The sequence below is a fragment of the Pocillopora verrucosa genome, chromosome 14 (assembly GCF_036669915.1).
Source record: "Pocillopora verrucosa isolate sample1 chromosome 14, ASM3666991v2, whole genome shotgun sequence".
Classification (NCBI taxonomy): Eukaryota; Metazoa; Cnidaria; class Anthozoa; order Scleractinia; family Pocilloporidae; genus Pocillopora; species Pocillopora verrucosa.
This window is the reverse complement of record NC_089325.1, coordinates 412,705-432,424: the sequence shown is the minus strand read 5'-3', so window position 1 is coordinate 432,424 and position 19,720 is coordinate 412,705. Positions and strand designations below refer to the sequence as shown.

General features: G+C 41.1%; 2 protein-coding genes across 2 annotated transcripts; one reads left to right on the top strand and one right to left on the bottom strand.

Annotated features, from left to right (window-relative positions):
- Positions 1–259: 259 nt before the first annotated feature.
- On the top strand, positions 260–14,580 carry LOC131797535 (mycolipanoate synthase-like). The gene is made up of 12 exons (XM_059115161.2): positions 260–5,878; positions 5,964–6,120; positions 6,350–8,784; positions 8,950–9,112; positions 9,552–9,830; positions 10,231–10,619; positions 10,960–11,250; positions 11,651–11,968; positions 12,437–12,667; positions 12,831–13,152; positions 13,503–13,631; positions 14,326–14,580. Exons 1-12 carry the CDS (start codon positions 275–277, stop codon positions 14,544–14,546), a joined length of 10,539 nt encoding a protein of 3,512 aa, XP_058971144.2. The 5' UTR covers positions 260–274; the 3' UTR covers positions 14,547–14,580.
- Positions 14,581–15,801: 1,221 nt separating this feature from the next.
- Positions 15,802–19,711, bottom strand: LOC131797536 (D(1A) dopamine receptor-like). The gene has a single exon (XM_059115162.2). It carries the CDS (start codon positions 19,663–19,665, stop codon positions 18,712–18,714), a length of 954 nt encoding a protein of 317 aa, XP_058971145.1. The 5' UTR covers positions 19,666–19,711; the 3' UTR covers positions 15,802–18,711.
- Between the last annotated feature and the right edge of the window lie 9 nt (positions 19,712–19,720).

The window sequence follows — 19,720 nt, the reverse complement described above, 5'->3', positions numbered from 1 at the left end:
TTTTGCAACCCTCAAAAATTAGTTTGTAGTCTGATGAATTTTCCAAAGATGACATTTCTGTATTAGGACAAAAAAGTCATAACTGTTGTCTCATAAAACCTACAATTTCAAATTCAATATTGCTATTTCTTCCCGACATCCGTTTCTTAACTCTAGGTCTTATCGGGTTCACAAGAAGCGCAAACAATGCCTTCCTGACTGTGGAACTATCAACACTACTTGGAGAATCAAAGTTTTCGTCGTCCTTGCAGCGTACCAAGAAGCCTTCGAGAGGATGGGGCACTTCCTTGCACGCAAACCATTGGTGGCTCTTCTGATTTCGCTCGTTATTATGGTTGGTTGCTGCCTGGGATTCATTCGCCTGAATTTCGAGCAGCCCAACATTGACCTTTTTACTGTCACCGACAGCCAATCTAGAAAAGACTCGCATAATTCTGCGCAATTTTTTCCAATTCTTGAGGCGCGCCAAGAACAAGTCATCATGATACCCAAGGACGGCGAAAGTATTCTGAGTGAAGAATGTTTGAGAGACGTCGTTATGGTCCACAGAGCTATTGAGAACATCAGTGGTTACGATGATATATGTTTAAAGCAGCAATTACCAAATGTCGCCGAAGAAAGTAAGGAAAAAAATTGCATGATAAGCAGTCCTCTTGAGTTAGCTGGAACTAATTTTCAAAATCTGAAAAATCTCTCCTCTATTCTGGCTCGCGAGTCGGTAAAGCCTACTAATGTTCTTTCCTCTGGCCAAACATTCAAACATTCCTATCGTCAAATGCTGGCCAATTTCCACCTACAGCGGAACAGAGATCGATTAACTGCTCATGCCGACGCTCTTCAGGCTATTTACTTCATAAGAAAGACAACCAGTCCAGAAGAGTACCAAAAAATAGAGGATTTTGAAGTCACGTTTAGCAATCTCCTCACATCAGTCAGTCATCGCTTGAAATGTGCAGAACTTTCCTACAAGACTGGGAGAGCAACAACCAAGGCCTTGCAAGACGTCTTCAAACCAGAGCTATGGCCTCTTTGTGTTACAGTTTTTGCGATGGCTGTCCTTGCATTCATTGTAGTACACTTTTCTTCTGCCAATGCCGTTTGTTTAAGGACGGTTCTCCTGATATTCTCATGCTTTGTTTTACCATTAACGTGTTCTGCAGGTTTTGTCTCGATGACGAACTTTGCCTTTACCTCAACTTCCCTGTTCATACCATTCTTTTTGTTGGGGAAAGTAATTACAGACGTGGTACTTTTCCTCGTTGAATGGGAAAGGCATCAAATGGTGCCATCACTTGAACATCGCGTTGGCAATTGCCTGGCTAGAACAGGGGTCCTCGCCACCGCAACTGCACTTTGTGGGTCAATTCTTTGTGGAGTAGCGGTGAAATCCTCGTTCAGGGGAATTTCCCATTTTTTCTTTGCAACACTTGCCGCTCATCTAGCTGTTTCTGCTTCTACTTTGACAATCACTGTCATTGTGTTGCTGTATTTTGAAAGGAAGCTTAAGACCATTAATACTCCTTGTGCGGCAGCATGTGAAAGAAGGTTGTCGAATGTTGAAGCTGGCAGCTTTGAACAAAGACACTCACTTTACCATAAAACAAAACTGCAACGGATTCTGAAAACGTTAGCTCGTAAAATAACATCAACTGGCGGCAAAATTATCTCCCTTGGTATCTTTGCCCTACTCATTATTTTGTGTGTTTTGTCTGCATTTCAAACTGGAGAGAGAGCACGTACCATAGACTCGTACTACCAGAATGAAAACTTCAAGCAATTCGATAAGGCACGACAAATTTTCTTTAGCAACGAAACTGATGTAAGCATCGTTTTCTCCGAGGACATTGACTACCCACTAAAAAGTGTGCAAAATCAAGTAGTATCACTGTGTGAAAAACTGCAAGAGGCCTCTTACAGTAAAGGAAGGTCGCTTTGTTGGACGGAAGACTTCCGACAATGGGTTAAACATCAAAACATGAATTGTTCGTACTCAGAATTCTACCGATGCTTTGAGATTTTCCTGAACAATTCCCAAAGTTTGCCGTTTAGACAAGACTTGCTTCTAAAAGATTCTATATCCCTTGTCAAAATATCGGCGTCTCGAATTCATCTCAGAATGACTCTTAAAAACCGATTTCAAGACGATAGAAAATCCCTGAGGAAACTGAGAGGCGATTTACAAGAATATTCTTTCCTGAAAGCTATTCCAGTCTCCGAAAAGTTTTTCGCTGTTGACGACCTCGTCAAGTTAGAAGAAGAAACAATCTCCATAGTCCTCGCAGTTGGCACAGTGGTGGTGTTTACAGTTTCTCTATTTGCGACGTGTCATCTAGGTGTTAGTACAATCCTGACTTTAGCATTCGACGTCCTAGTACTGGAAGCAGCTGCAATTATGAACACGTTTGGAATTTATCTCGATCCTGTGTCTTTCATTTCTCTTTACTTGACGATTATCCTTTCTTTGAATTCCAGTATTGAAGTGGGTTATTCGTACGTACTCTCAGCTAAGAAGGGTATACAAGATCGCATGATCGACGGTCTACGCTCTGTTGGAGTATCCGTGCTAGCAGGCACAATTTCATCCATATTAGCATCTATCTCCTTAGGATTTATATTTCCCAGTCTGTCAGATATTTTCTTTCTACTACTTCCTCTGGTCTTCGCTCTAGGGTCAATCCATGCTCTGATTGTCGTTCCCACGTTCCTTGCATTGTTTGAGGAGTTAGTTCACTATTTTAATTCTAAGGATAGCGAGGAGTTAGTGGAACATTACCTGGAAGCATATGACTCAATGTTACTTGAGGCACGGAATGGTGACATAACAAAGCTCAAGGCTAAACGTCCCCAGATCTCTATCATTGGCATCAGTTGTAGATTCCCCGGAGCCAACTGTAAGGACCTTTTTTGGGTTTTGCTAGAGGAAGGAAAGAGTTCTATCCGTCCGTTTCCCGATAATCGAAAACAGGAGCATAAAGCGTTTTTTGAACTCTACAATCCTAAGCGCTTCGTTAATGGACGCCTTTGTGCCATCAATGGTTCCTACTTGGAAGAAATACAAACTTTTGACAACAGGTTTTTCGGTATCTCCAATCAAGAGGCACGTGCGATGGACCCTCAGCAAAGAATACTCCTTCAAGTAGTCTACGAGGCAATCGAAGATGCAGGAATGCGGCTTGAAGATTTACAAAAGTGTAGAACAGGTGTTTTTGTTGGTGTGATGAACCTTGAGTACGGCGCCCTCACAACAGACCGGTCTAATTACAGCAACATTAATCAGTATTCTTCAACGGGGATAACGGCGTCTATTCTTGCCAACAGAGTGTCATTTTGCCTAAATCTAACAGGACCAAGTATTGCTGTGGATACAGCCTGTTCTTCATCGCTAACTGCCCTTAAACTAGCCTGTGACAATCTCCATCACGATGACTGCGATATAGCCATCGTTTGTGCACCCAATGTCGTCCTTGATCATTCCATGCAGATGGTAACTAGTATGGCCGGACTTCTCGCGCCAGACGGCCGTTGCAAAAGTTTTGATGCTTCTGGGGACGGTTATGGACGCGGGGAGGGCTTCGCAGCGGTTGTGTTAAAGTTGACAAAAGATGCTCTGTGTGACAAAGACGATGTTTATTGCGAGATCGTTGCATGTGGAATGAACAACGATGGTCAAAATGCCGTGCCGATCACTGCCCCAAGTGCCAAGATGCAAGCTGAGTTATCAAGAAGAGTACTTGAGCAGTCAGGAGTGACCGCAGAAGACGTGGATTACTTCGAGGCACATGGGACTGGTACTGCAATTGGTGATGTGGTGGAAGTCAACTCTATAGCAGATACTTACTCTAACCAGGGCGCAACTTCTTCACGAAAATTGAGGATTGGCTCTGTAAAATCTAATCTCAATCACACGGAATCTACTTCTGGACTTGCTGGGCTTATTAAGACCGCTCTGATGATAAGAAACAAGACGTTTGTACCAACTATCAACGTCAAGGTGTTGAATCCCAAACTAAAGCTAGAAGAAAAAGGACTTATATTGCAACAAATTCGAGAGGCTTGGAACACAGAAAATGGCAAGCCGCGAATAGCAGCCGTAAACTCATTTGGCTATGGTGGGTCAAATGTGCATGCCATTCTTCGTGAAGCTACACCGACGCCAAGTTTTGAAGGTGAAAACTATATACGCAAGAACAATGTCCTCACCATTACAGCTCGTTCTCTAGAGGGTCTTAAGAAGATGTCAGAGCTTTACTCCGCGTGGATTAAAAACAAGGCTGATGAAACGGATGAACACTTTGCGCAAGACTTGTGCTATTCCTTAAACGAACGTCGAAGCCAATATCCGCATCGCCTAGCTCTTGCCTTTGGAACCGCTCTCGAAGCATCCAAGTCATTGGAAGCTTTCGCTGTTAACTCCGTTGGTTGGGAAAAGTTGGCTTCTTATGCCGAGGTGACTTCGAGTGTTAGAAAAGTCGTTTTCATGTTTGGGGGTCAAGGGTCACAATGGTATGCCATGGGAAGGCAGTTAATGGAATTTGAAACTGTTTTCAGAGAAGCTATTTTGACAGTCAGCAGCTTTCTTAAAGACTTGGGAGAAACATGGTCACTCGAGGACGAATTGATGGCACCAGAAGACGTTTCACGAATAACAGAAAGCTACATTGCCCAGCCAGCCACTTTTGCTGTTCAGTACGCAACTGCACAGCTCCTTAAGTCCTGGAAAGTCCATCCTTCTGCTGTTATTGGTCACAGTTTAGGAGAGTTTGCAGCTGCCTGTGTTGCTGGTATCATTACTGTCAAGGAAGCAGTTCAGCTGGTATTAACTCGCGCCAATCTTCAAGATAGATGCCCGAACAATGGAGGTATGGCTGCCCTGGGCATCTCAGAATTAAAGGCCAGGGAGTTACTTTTTGATCTAAGGTTAAGCGCCACCCTCGACATAGCAGCGGTCAATGATGCAAAAAGTGTCACAGTTGCTGGTGATTCGCAATCCATCGAGGCACTTGGGCAACATCTATCGCTGAATGCAAAAGATGTTTTCTGGCGCGTTCTTGGAACGAATCGTGCATTTCACAGCTCTCACATGGAGCCGATCAAAAAACCATTTCAGGAAGCTATGAAAAATGTGAAATTTAACCCTCAGTTATCAAAAATTCCGATGTACTCTACGGTTAAAGGTGAAGTTGTCTCGGGTCAGCAATTAAACAGCAATTACTGGTGGCAAAATATACGCTGTCCTGTTCGGTTCTATTCAGCGATGAAACACCTACTACGGGATGGTTACAAACAGATAATTGAGATCAGTACGCAGCCAATTCTTGCCCATTACGTGAAACAGATAGCTCTTCAGGAAGATCTGACGGAAGAAGAAAGGCCTGTTGTCATTACAACTCTTCCTCGTAAGAGGGTGCCCATCGAGGACCAGCACAGATACTTTATTCAGAACACGGTGTGCAAATTGTATACAATGGGATTTCCTGTTGACTGGACTTCTGTGCAGGGGAGCCAATCAGCGAGGTTCATCCGGCTACCAAAATCTCCATGGGTGGAAAGCAGCTTTTGGTACAGGGAACACCCACCACAAGCGATAGTACACCCAATTGACTCTAAAGAAACCATTAAGAAGCCAACACATCCTTATCTAGCACAAGTCAAAATGACCGACTTATATTCAGGCCTACACTGCTGGGAAACTGAGATTGATCTTTTCAACTTTCCATCCCTGAAGGATCACGCCCTAAGCGAGGGGGGTGCTGTGATGCCTGGAGCTGCTTACTTGGAGATGGCCTTTGCAATGGTAAAGGACAAATTCGTTCATACCTCTGGCCTGGAACTAAGTGATGTGAAGCTTTCAAGTCTTCTCACTCTTCCCGAAACACAGGTAATAATTATGTGTGCAAATTAATTAGAGGCAAGCTAAGGAGCTAAGCCGACTTTATCTGACTTCTTCGTCCTTTGCACTTTAGGTTAGATCCTTACGTCTTCGCCTTTTAAGGACCGAAATAATTGATAACGCTCAGTTCCAGATCACGAGCGTACAGGAAGACCAGTCTGAAATTATGTTAAGTGGTGGACACATCTCCGTAGATCTCTTGCACACAAGAAGAAACTTCGAGGAAGAAGGTACCATAACATTTAACGCTTGCAAGATTCTCGATTCGTTATATATCAATTTATCCATCCATTTGTTTAAAAATTTAAAAAATTTATCGCTTAAAATTTGATAAAAAATGTTCAAGTTAATGACGCATTTTTCTTGGAAAAGATGCTGTGACCGTAACGATTCTTAGAGACAATAACTCTTACATAGAAGTTAAAAAAATACATCTCTCCATCATTTTGATTCTAACAGCCTGCAATCAAGTTGGACCAGCTGTTAATGACCTGATCAGAAATATGACAGAGATGCCGATTGAACGATTCAGAGAAATAACACAAAAGTACGGCTTTCAGTATGGTGGTGCTTACTCCATCATTAAACAGACCTGGTACCGTGATAACGAGGGACTTTGCTTGATCGATATCCGTGAATCACTCATGGTTCAATCAGAAATTGAAAATTATGTGGTTCACCCTTCCATTTTAGACGCTTGTCTTCAATCCTGCTTCATTCCTCTTGGATCTTCAGCTATTGACGAGAAGTCTGTTGTACCGGTGGGATTTGAAGGTATCACTTTGAATGACCCTCCAAATACCAATCAACTTTATTGTCACGTTATTGGGGATGTCAAAGAGTTCGGAAAATTCGACGTCACGCTTACCAGTCCATCTGGAAAAATTCTACTGACCATGAGGGAATTCCGTGTTGCAGAATTAAATAGCACACCACGACGATTTCCCTCTGATGACCTTGTCTATGAAGTGCAGTGGATTGAAGATAAGTTACAGACACAAAGAGAAATTTCGCCAAACTTGACCTGTCTTCTTCTAAGGGACAGCTCTCCTTTATCAGACACCTTAATCGGAAAACTTCGCGCCGCAAAAGTCAACGTAATCACAGTTGATCCACCCAATGCTCTATCTTTTGACACCAAAACGGAAGACGTAATCAGTTCAGCGTTAACTGGTGTACCCTCAGGCAATTTATCCTTCCTCAAAGTCGTCAACATGTGGCCAGTAGAGACAAATCTCCTACCAAACAAATTTGATGTTATTGAAAAAGCACAAAACCTCGCCTTCAACAGCTCAGTCTTCTTGATCCAACAGCTCGTAAGCAAGGGATTGCTTGATTGTCGACTGCTACTCGTCTCTGAAAGTACACAGTTCCTAAATACCACAACTGAGTCTCAAGTCAATTCCATTCCTTGGGCGTCTACTATCTGGGGACTTCGACGAACAGCGAAACTCGAAGAATTTGATCTGGGTATCACAACCATTGATCTTGGCAACAAGAATGACATTACTGAGGTGGATTTGTTGCTTTCAGAAATACTTGGCGATAGCATTGAAGAGGAGGTCGCCTTTCGAGATGGAAAGCGGTTCATAAATCATGTTGTGAGATCAAACATATCCATAGAGCAACCCACACCACACAGTAATGAAAGCGACTGGGGTTCTTTGTACTTATCGTCCATCCCCGGTACAAGGAAAGTCTGCCTTCGCCAGAAGAGCTTTTCAAAACCATCGCCCTCCGAGGTCACAATAGAACTGCTTTATTGCTGGACACCTTCGGAATCAATTATTGATGTATCCAAACCAAATGCCTGTGTTTTCACCGTTGGAGAGGTCACTCACCTATCAGGAGAGACCGCAAATAATCAGATGCAAATAGGAGACGTTGTGTGCGGCGTTACAGCCTCTGGGCGCGTTTCTCGTTCCCTTCCCATACAAGTCACCAACACGTTTGTGAAGCCAGCCATTTTGACACAGGAACAAGCAACATACATCCCTGCCTGCCTAGCCATAGCTTTGCATGCACTAAAACGCACAGCAACAAAGAAAGAAAATATGAGATTACTTATACATCAAGCTCACCGTGGCCCTGGACCTGCAGCAGTTGCCCTTGCGAAAGCAATGGGTCACAAAGTATTTTGCACTGTGTCTGACACTTGTCAATCCGTAACAAAATCTACCCTCCTAGAGCTGGGAGCTGAGAATGTTACAAATCAGAGCCTCGCCAAATTTGAAGATGATTCCAGACACGCCTTTGATGCAGTTTTGTTTTTCTACCCACCCCCTCCGAACGCTCTCCAAAAAAGCAGTCGAAATCTCAAACGCGGAGGAAAAGTTGTTATCTTGGGAGCCGAATTTGATGGAGACGTCGTCTTCCCTGCGAAGAAAAATGTTATGTATGTGAGAGAAAGCATTTCAGACATCCTCCTAACACCACAAACTTATCAACAGCTCAGTTTAGAGAGTCTAGAGCTGCTAAAAGGTGGACCACTCCTGGAAAAGCTACAAGAAATCAAATTGGTATCGATGGACATACCGACGGCCATTGAAGCTACAAACGATTTCACTGTAAACAACTCACCATCGAAAACTTCCATGAGAGTATTTCAAAGTATTTCTTTTCTGATTCACTCATTTGCTCCATCTAAAGAATGCAGTGATCGTCAAAAGATCCCCGTTCTTCCACGCGGTCTAGACGAGTGTGGTCTGAAAGAAAACAAAACGTATTTGGTGGCAGGGGGGATCAGAGGATACGGATTTGAAGTGGCGCGTTGGATGGCCGAGAATGGAGCAAAGTCTATTGGACTGATTGGTCGTTCCAAGCCCTCAGATGCCAAGTATCAAGAAGTAAGAGGTATTGAGACCAAGACAGGCGCAAAGTTTCATATTTTCCAGGTAATTTGTGGCATGTTTGCCATAGTAAATTTTCACTTGGTGCAACATTTTTACGATTACATTTCCCTTATAGGAAATGCTATATAAGTTCACGTTGTGTGATGTCCAGAAAGTAAAGCACCTTTTATCTCATGGATTTCACAGTTTTCTTTTTTGTTGCTATAGATCGACATATCCAGCCAAGAGCAAATGCAGTCATTAAAAGAGCAGCTAGACTCTCTTCCAAGTGTGGCTGGAATAGTACATACTGCCATGGTTCTCAGAGATGAATTTATCAAAGATTGGTCATTTAGAAGTTTCACAGATGTCATGGATCCTAAGATTAAAGGTGCATGTCATGCCTGCTATCATTATCTTTATTATCCTTAAACCATTTCTTTCGACCCAAGAATATATTGATTAACACCTTACAACAGGTCTGACACCTCAAGTAATACTACTTTACCTTCTTTTCTGTGTTTGTTTTCTATTTCACCTTCAGTAAATATATGAAACAAACGTAATTAAAAGGCAAGTGCACCTAACCCTCACAATCAAACCCTTTTAACATAAGTGAATCAATCTAGACGAGAATCCGAAATTAGCGTGTCTGTAGAAATGCAAATTAAAGACACTTAAACAACATTATCACTTTCGAGTTTGTAAAGTTACTTAAATTCATTTGTTTGAATTGTTGCTGTGTAGAAATATCATCAGGGTAACGCTGCTCATGTCATAGCCAAGCTATGAATTAAATCAAGATCATCAGTGTGATACGTTTTCTTTAGGTTCCTACTTGCTACACCAAATGAGCTTGAAGATGGATCTTGATTTCTTCGTTATGTTCTCATCCATGGCATCCATCGTAGGAAACATGGGTCAATCATCATACTCCGCCTGCAATGCCTTCCAAGATTCTCTTGCCCAGTATCGAAGACGAGTGCTCAGTCTACCCGGACTTTCGATAAACTGGGGACCAATAAGTGGAGCTGGCGTGATGGAACGGCAGAGTGCTCTTACAAAATTGATGGCAGTAGGCGGACTGGGCTTCATAAATGCCAAAGATGGTAAAATGTTATTTCAGTAACATGCTCAAATTGTAATATGCTAGAAACAGAACAAAATGAGCGTAGAATAGTCAAAACAGATGAAAATGAGCACGACTACGTGTGATGTGTGTGAGGGGATATTTAAGCTCACTGATCTTCATGCTGGAGGGTGAGCTGATAAGAACAAATCAGCTTCTTTGCAAGCTTTGGTGGGCAAGGGGTTTACTCCAGGCGACAGTAATTTGATACCGACAGGAAAGGACTTACCATCAGTAGATAACTTTATTTACCGAGCGATTCACCGGAATTTTTCTTCCGCGAAATCTTGCCTTTTCCTCTATTATACTATTTACAGTAGCGCCAGAGCAATTTTGTTCATCTTGTAGTTCTCGTGACCAATTTTTGATTAATTTTTCAGGAGTCAAACTTATGGCCAAGGTCTTAATCGAGGAGCCGAGTCGCCCGCAGATCTCGTTATTTGGTGTGGACTGGCCTCGATTCATCAAAAGTAATACCGGACTACAGAAGACTCCCCGACTCGCAATGATTACTACAGAAACCAGTGATTCTGATAGCCAAACTAACACAGCAGAGTCTTTACTGCAAAAAAATCGCTTAGAGAAGGATCCCGAAAAGAAAAGGGAACTTATTCTTGAGTATGTTCGCATGTCAGTTGCGGAATTAACAGGCAGTTCATCTTCTTCAGAGACGGATCTAAACAAAAGCTTGTATAGCTACGGTATTGACTCAACTGCAGCTTTGACTTTGAAAATGCTGCTTGAATCGAACTTGCAGGTATCTTTTGAGGTGGGTATTTCATAAGATGAATTTAAAAAAAACTGGATTCTAATTTCCTCCAATGATAGATCTTAGAGAGTCGCGTAAGTCCGCATACGTAATTTCTTATCCTTACATTCACAGTCAATGAAAACGCTCCCAATTTTCCTGAAAGCTTCTTATTTTGAAAAGTTCTTTGACAAACTTGCACATGAGTTTCTTCCTTTCAAAGGCTACTTTAATGATCATGTATGGAAAATAGTTATGGTCTATTCAAGCAGCTTACTGCAGTGAGTTCAATTCGATCTTTTATGCAGATAAATCTACCCGTGTATGTTAAACTTGAAACAATTAAAACATTTTGTTTCAGGTGTTCTACTTTATGCAGCCCGACACTACCACACTAAAAATGGCCAATGACATCTATGACAGGCTTCGTGGAAAATCAGTCAGCCCACAGAATAGCGAGAGCCAAGGAAATGAACCCGACCAAACTCAGTCAACGGAGGATATAAATGCTTCAGTCGTACCCTCCAAGAATGAGGTCCAAGTTTTACCCCTTTACACTCCTGAGGGATCAGCAATAAAGTTCTTCTGTGTGCACCCTTCACATCGCTACGCGTTGAATTTGGTTCCCATTTCTACCGGATTTCAAGGGCAGGTACATACCTGAGAAGTATTGACATTTTTTAGCCCTTTTTTAGCGGTCAGTGATGCGATAATCATTTGGATATTATTTATAATCAATCGTCTTACATTAATTTGGATCTATGGCTAAGGAATATTCTGCTGTCTTTGTTACAGTTTCATGGTAACCTACATCTCATGGCGGAGATGGCGGAGTAACGATACGCACTCGAGGTCGCTTTCCGTCCCAAATCTTAAGAGGTTTTACAATTTTTGCCCCGTGGAGGTTCCTCCTTTGGTCCCCCCGAATATATCACTAAGGGGTGTTAGGCTGGTTGCACTTCCGCCTAACCTCAAAAAATGAATGTTTACTTCATAATTTTCGAAAATCTCATCTTGTGACTCGCATTTTTTCATTTATCATGCATTATTAGGACTTAGTATCCTTTTATGCTCTGGGCTTTACTGACCCTACGGTCATTAGTGAGGACTGGGGTGGAGTACGTGAGCTTGCCGCTCACTACGTTCAGCTAATCGTCAAAGAACAGCGCCATGGACCCTATTTTCTCGGGGGATATTCCTATGGAGGACTTTTGGCGTACGAAATGGCTTCCCTACTGACCGAACAGGATCACAGGGTGGAGTTCGTTGCTATGATTGACACCTTTCCTTGGTCACCGCGTTCACGGACCATAACCACCAGGTTATTTTCCATGAAGAAAGACGGATGGTTGCCATCGCAACATGTTCAGGTTTGTTCGACGAGTCAAAATTACTCATATTCAATATATATCATCGAATTATTGTCATTGGAATAAGTAAAAATTTCGCATTTTGAATGAAAATCTTGAAATACAAATAAGTCATTTTGGAGATTTTTTTCCCTTATGTGTTGTACACATATTTTATTACGTATACCTCATTGGGTGATTTTTGGGGTGATTTTTCCAATAACTTTGGCTCGTGAGGACACTTCTTTATGAATCATAGTTTTAATGCATGGGTTTAACCTAGTGGAAATCATTGGATCATTGATTTACGAACCCGAAAGGGGAGGTAAAGGAGAAAGAATATCTCCTTTGCTTTTAGAGATCTGTCCTGATTGACTTGATAACTAACCGTTCCAATTGGTCTACAGCTGTTTTGTAGCTTTACATTTGATCCATGACGAGTATTTTACTTCCATTAGAAAATTAACAGATTTTTTTTTATCTCTTCAGCTCCAATTCGAAAGCTATTTGGAAAAGCTTGCAGTAGACTCCTTAAAGATGTCCGTTGACGAATATCGACAAATGAGAGAGACACACAGTCAAGACTGGATCGTTGATGAGTTACAGAAAAGAAGTCTTACTAAAGGTCTTACTACCTACGATTTAAGGACTCTAAGAGACGCTCTTCTGAGGAATCAAACCATTGCCAATAGGACGCACCAAGAATGGCAGCCTGCAGAGGTAAGGAATAACGAATATCCTTACAGTAAGGAAGTAGGTTGTCCAAATTTAATTTGCATAACGAGAAGAGTATCAAGCCATTGGACATCATAAATTTATTAGAAACATGATTATGATTGGAGAATAACTTTAATTGCATTTTTGCATTCCTTATATTCAATAGGTTCGCTATCGAGGTCCCCTCACTTTCCTCAAATGCCAGAACAGCAGATTTTTGCCCCGTAATCCCACGTCACACGGCATCGAGGAAGTCTGGAGCCAGTTGGTAGATGGAGGTACCACAGTACTCGTTTGTCCTGGTGATCATTATTCCTTAAGTGAGTTACCACAAGCCCAAGTAACAGGGGGTATCCTAGCAACAGCCCTGGCCTTCACCTACCGCATGTTGTTCCCTGAATTCCCTACACCTCCAAGAACGTTCAACCAAAGACGCGCCGTGGGGAAACTTTCCGGTGGTGTAGGCGTGTTCCTCCACTCAAAGAAAGGTGATTTGAAAAACGCCTGTACTTTTATTGAAGAAGCATAGTTTCTTTTTCTTCTCTCAAATACAATCATTGTCTAAAGGCATGCTGGATTTTCGTTGGTTCCATTACTCTTCTAGAAAATCATTCTGAAAACTTAGAGACTTTGTCACTCGCCTTTTCCCATTGTTTACCCTGAGTTATCACTGACTCCATGCAAATTTCCCCTCTTTTCATTGCCATTATGACCTCTATGGTCTAGGTTTTGAAGGCCTGAAAATGTTGGAGATCTGCCTCAATGTAGCTTTTCAGGTGATAGATAGAGGTATCCTGTCTGAATCTAATGCTTAATTAACACTTTTCTGTTGTATTAGGAAACAAAATGCCGCATTACGGAGACCTATTTTTTCATGAAGATTCCCACAAACTTGAGTTGAGATCAAAATCTGGCGAAGGAGAAGCGATTCAAAACGAGAAAACTAAAAAGATCATCGATTTGAAAGGTAACTATACGTTTTTACCCTGCGCAACTTTATCAATCTTTTCGTCTTTTGTGAACATTTTTTTCTTGGGACCAGTTCCCCAAGATAAGAAACATGCTTCTTAGTCAAAAGGGGATCAAGCTATGAACTCCAATCCCTAATACAGGTCTAATCCCTCCAAAGTTAATTAAGTTTAGGATCTGGACGTATGAGTCTCCCGGGAAGAATTCAATTGCCTCAATGAATATGATCAATTTAAGTCATCCTGGGATAGCTGATTTGAAAATGGAATAATTACCATAGAAATAAGTTCATGTGGAAGTTAAAGTCCCTCCGCTTGATCCTCTATTTTCTGTTTTCCAAATGCTCTCAAGTGAAGTATCAGGTCAGGTTTTTATTTTTGCTTCTAACAAGACACTTAACAGTCACCGACCCACTTGACCCTCATTCTGTCGCCCTTCACCCAAACAAAGAGTACCTTTATTCTCTAAGAGAAACTTGAAAAAACTGCAGGGAATGGTTGTGATACCTCTGCTTTGAGGGTATTCACGTATGGAATATGCGTCTGTTTTGTGAAACAAACATTTACTTTCACAATTCAATTGCAAGCATCTCTTGTAAGGCAGACATAAAGAATCATGGGATATATTCTTTTTCCTATTCTTAAATTCATGAGCGCACCAAAAATCTCTTAAAATGAAAATCAATGTTTCAGAGCTTAGCATGGTGCAGCCAGGAAGGCTCGTCTCCAGTGCCCTGAAGTATACCTGGCGAAAAAGAAGAGTTGGAGGTTATGAAAGTGGAAACCTCGGGCACATTGCTTCGATTGCGACAAGTCGCCGCGTGTACAACTTGGAATTTTGTGATTACTCTGATTTGAAAGCGTTTTATAACATGGTAGAGGCTGTGTTTGCTCTGAAGTTATTGACCATCTAGAACTGTAATCATAATATTGAGCAGTCGCGTAAAATAACGGCGTGAATTTGATAATTTGAAGTATCTTAAAAATTTAATGAAAATTTCGACACTTAAAAATGTAGTGAAAGTTTTTACCTTGTTTTTTTAACCTTAAATAAAGAGCTAACCTAAAAAAATTGATAAATGGTGAAAAAATCGTTTTTCAAGTTAGACTGATATTCTATTCTTATACTCGTTCGACTGTCAATACTCATTGTTTGCGATGATAGGGAGAGTTTTAACTATTTTGAAATATTTATCTTGATAAGAATTGGGAAATACTGAACCAGGTAGAAATAATAATTTTATTTACTAAAAGCCTGGGTCACAAAATTTTCCTTTATGATAAACTAGGGAAGCGTTGGCAGGGCGAAAGTGACGCACATGCAAAGATAAAAACCCTCTCTCGTCTTTTTTTTTTTCTCCTCCCGCTTCGCCCTCATTTATCCGGACTGGATGATAAGAAACGGAATGAAGATATAAATTTCATTAAGGTATAGATGCCGCGTGATAACAGCGCACGAAACCTTCAAGAAAATCAATCTTTGTATGATTGAATTCTGAAAGACGTGCCACACACTAATTTTAAAGGCCCAAGATTGGGATAATGAGGACCTCGTATACTAAAAACGAGCTCAAGAGCTTCAGCGGGATGGTACATAAAATAAAACAACTTTTCTTTCTCTCTCTTATGTAAGACCCTCAAACGTACTAAAAAGGATAGCACTTCGAGGTGAATATTATCAAAACTCAGCTGTGCACATCTATCTGGCATTAGGCGAAAGTTCGATCAGAGAAATTTGACCAATCATGGCGCTGCGCTACAATAAAGGTGGTTATCTTTAACGTTAAAAAAACACCTGATTGACAGGTTGGCTACGCTTGCTTAGAAAAGAAAGATAGAATGAAGCAATTGGATAATAAATAACGTATTAGACGTTTCGGTGTGTAGTATCACTGAGTACTTTTACCTTTATGTATTTTAATTAGCCCGCAGGGCTCGTCAAAATACGACATCACTCGTGAAAATACTCATCGATACTACACGCCAAAATGTCTAATGTTACATAGGTATTCACGCGCGACATGCCTTGTCTGATTAATCAACCAATCATGTTCAAAGACCTTCAACTTGACATTGATAGAGACGTGGACACACGTTTTTTAGGTTAAGTAACAGTTTAGCGCTTTTTATTGTCTCAAATGTTTCGCTTGTTTTTATTTGGAGTTCAAGACCTTTTTGGGCGTCATTAACAGCCAAAGGCTGAATTTACCACACCTGCATGAAAGACTGGACTCTAATTTCTTCATGGGAGAGGGATGTTTAAATATCTATCTATATATATATATAATAATAATAAGATAATATGTATTTTTATTTTCTGCGGAATCCGTAGGAATCAATAAACGCCCTCGGGGCTAGTTTGAATGTTTTCATTTTTACGATTAATTTTATTCTTATCTAGATCAAGTTATTCATGCGAAAGAAGACAATTAAAAGACTTGGGTTATATCCTACAACAATACTCTTCCAGATCGATCCTTCGTTTTCTCGATGCTTTGAAAAATATTTATACGTATATCTTAGCGGGATCCACGAAAGTTTCACCCATCCAGAGCTTTGTTTAATTTACGTGCAGTTTATCATGGTCCCATGCCAAATTAATGCCTCTCAGACTTACACTCATATAATGCCATTAGCTTGAGAGTCATCCATAACAATAGAGAGAGCAACACCTATATGCACCAGTTGTCGTGATAGGCAAGTTCGCTCACCGAGATGGTAGTTCCTTTATAAAAACCATGATTTTAAGTAAAAAAAAAATCCTTGATTTTATGCCACGTTTTCACTGCCTAAAATCTTTATTTGCTTAGGTGTGTTTATCACCTCGGGCTTCTCTGTAAATCGCTCTCTGAATTAGCGCACCGCTAAGGATCATCAACAAACGATGGTTGAATGAGCAGCACTTTGTCAACAAGAACAATGTTTCACTCTCGAGTCTCGTATTTATTACGTTGTGCTTGTCTTGAGATCAATACCAAGATTTATCAGTGGCATACACGAAAAACGTTTGTCCAGGTATTCAAGGTAAAAGCCTAAACTAAAAAAAAAAAAAAAAAAGACCCTTTTAATTGCTTCTAATGAGGTCTTAAAATAAACTTTTGCCTTGCTGACTATGCTCGAATTTTCGATAGTAGTTCACTGGAATGCATGCCCAGCTTCCTGTATATATAAAAGAAAGTGACCACAGACAAATATAGGCTTGAAAATTATTGCTTTTCCATGATGAATCGTGGTTTTGCTATCTTGTTGATCTGCCTAAAGAGATGACGACTGCTTCCGAGTCAGGTGAACTTGACAAATACGTGGATCCTGCGCCCGTGGGTTCGTTTCATTCCTTCAAGCTTCTTTGAATCTTTTGCTCCGCAGACTTCGACTAGTTTTTACTGATAATCGTAAAATTTTGAGCAAAAAATGTAAATAGCTGGTCTTCTTCTGACACTGAGAGTTTTGTCGGCGTTAGAATATACTACAGGCATGATTTACTTAACTGCAACAACGCACTGATGATACAAAGATCAGTCTGGCAATCAAAATATGTAATGCCCCAAGACAAGACTTTCAAGCTGCCTTCCATAGAGTTTACAGAGCCCCTTGTAAGAGGTGGCCCTTCGAACATCAATGGCGATTTAAACATTAAAGAAAGGCAGAATATACAATGACAGAACAAGAGCGCATCTACCATCTACCACCTCCAAACATACATAGATCCTATCTAACCAAGAACCTCAAAAAGTTAGGTGAAATATCAAAAACACTTCTCACTCATTTCGTATCTTTTCACAAAATCAGTCCCGATAATAATAACGCTAACCTGCTTTAAAAACACACTCTTTCATTAAGTTATCAGAAAATGGCGATCACTTGACAGGTATGATAGATGAAAGGATGATAAAACCACAACCAAGGACGGACCTTTTTCGTTAATGAACGGTGTAGAGCATCGGGTGAAAGTTTCGATCCTTGTCTGGTAGGGTCTCGTACCATTTCAAACACTATCTAAAACTGGTAAGTGTGTCCACTGAAAAACTCACTCTTCTGTTCTTTAGCCCCTCTGTTTTAGAACCTTGCATGGAGGAAAGAGATCTTTGTTTTACCATGAAGTGAGTTGGATTTTGGTGTGTCGTTGCCAAAGATGTTTTTTCCGTACCCACGAGAGTTCTTTCTGATGGCGAAGAATATGAACGGTTTTTTCTACGCTGTGACGATGAACCAGGGTCCGTAATTTCGAGTTGTTCCGCCTCTGTTGGCTTGGCATCATGTATCCGTTTCAGGTTGTGATATATAACCGCAAAAGACTTGTCAATTTGCTTCTGGTATTTGGGATTAGTTTTGATTTCTTCTGTCGGCATTGCTCACAGGGAGACAGAATCGAATATTTCCCGATCATAGCACGCCAAAGAGCCTATAGCAATAGACGTCTTGGAATAATTCTCATGGACGTTCCAGTACTTACTCATGGGTGACAAATAATATTCACAGACACATTAAATTATAGCCTCAGAACAGCTAAATAAATTATACCACTTAGCCTTGTCATAGCGGAGCCATTTAATTGTCTTTAAAGCACCGCCTTTCTTTTACTACTAATGTCAGGAAGTCCGGCCAAATTTCTATATCTGTTATCTCACAATACAGCTGCACTTCGGCTAGCTAGATATTAAGGCGTCATTACAGCAAAAAATGCTGGGACGCAACCGGCTAATGAGTCATACATAACGAAGTTTTGAATCTTGAAATGTACCGAGAATAAATCAACCAAACAAGAGCTACATGTTCAGAAGGTCCAAATTGTTCAATGTTTTTATTTTGCCTACATCTTTATCTCATCTATTTTCCTACGTCTTTATCTTATCTATTTTAACCTGCTTCTAGGGTAGCCTACGTTTCTAAGAACTCTGCGGTTGTGCTGTAGGCTCTTTTCTCTGCAACGATTGAACTTGGGGCTACTCTTTTGCCTGAACAACTCACTCAGAGTTGTTCAGGCAAAAGAGTCGTTGGGGGCTGGAGGGGGTAATAATCTGTGTCACTGTCATGTCAACTATATTAGCAGCTGTGGAGGAGACTGGAGAGTAGTCGGGACTAACGACATCGCAGAAGTCTTACCAACGCACGTCTAAAATCAGTTCTGTAAAACGAGTATACGAACGGATTAATGGCTGACTGAACAAACAGGAAAAACAGGCTTAGTTCCCTCAACAACGGCCCTTCTTTGCCAAACAGCCTGAAAATATTATACAATCCCCTGGGAAACCAACACATCACAAAAATAAACACCACAAGAACACAAGCCGTTGTTCCCTTTCTTCCCGCCTGACGCGATGTTTTCCGTCTGTGCTTATTGCTTGCATTGTTGCTACTTGAGCAAGTTTCTGTTACGCTTGCTTTGTCCATTGTGCTCACTCGACGATGCTGTTTTCTGATTTCCAATACAATCCTGAGGTTCGCAACTAATAGTACAGCAACAGGTAGAGTAACCAGCGAGAACATAAGACACGTGTTAAAGATACGGTCCGCGTATAAAGCTTGATGCCGAGGTAGCTTGATCCACCAAACTAAACGGCTCAGTGTTAAAATCATGGGAAACGTCCATACTAATGAAAGAATTGAGATGACTTTCTTCAAGTTGATTTTTGCGTTGTACCTTAGAGGACTCATCACCGCTGTGTATCTGTCGTAGGTAATGGCGAGCAGATTGAGTTTCGTTGCCGAAAAAACAAAATATCTCACGGAACCGATTAGCCAGCAATATTCGCTGACTGGTTGGCTGCAACTTGTACAAAAGATCACCTCACCCGGCATCACAAACACAGCCATTAAAATATCCGCAACAGCCAAACTTACGAGGAAAGTGTTCATAAAACAGCTTCTGAAATGGCTGTTTCTCAGGAGAATAAGACAAGTTACTCCATTGCCGATTATAATTACGCCTGATAATAATCCGTCTAACACTAAAAAGATCATGTCCAACCATTCATCGCATCCTGATTTTGACGCTGATGAATTTAGAGCTAAAGTTAGACTCGAGTTCTCCATTTAGGAAGATAGCAATGTATTGTGGCAACCTCACGTAACTACAGAGGTTTTCCTC

Excerpts from the sequence above, each read along its gene's own strand:
- LOC131797536 (XM_059115162.2), bottom strand. The coding sequence starts at position 19,665 with ATGGAGAACTCGAGTCTAACTTTAGCTCTAAATTCATCAGCGTCAAAA.
- LOC131797535 (XM_059115161.2), top strand. The coding sequence starts at position 275 with ATGGGGCACTTCCTTGCACGCAAACCATTGGTGGCTCTTCTGATTTCG. Across the intron at positions 9,113-9,551 it reads CATGGATCCTAAGATTAAAG|GTTCCTACTTGCTACACCAA; the intron begins GTGCATGTCATG and ends CGTTTTCTTTAG. Across the intron at positions 12,668-12,830 it reads AAGAATGGCAGCCTGCAGAG|GTTCGCTATCGAGGTCCCCT; the intron begins GTAAGGAATAAC and ends TATATTCAATAG.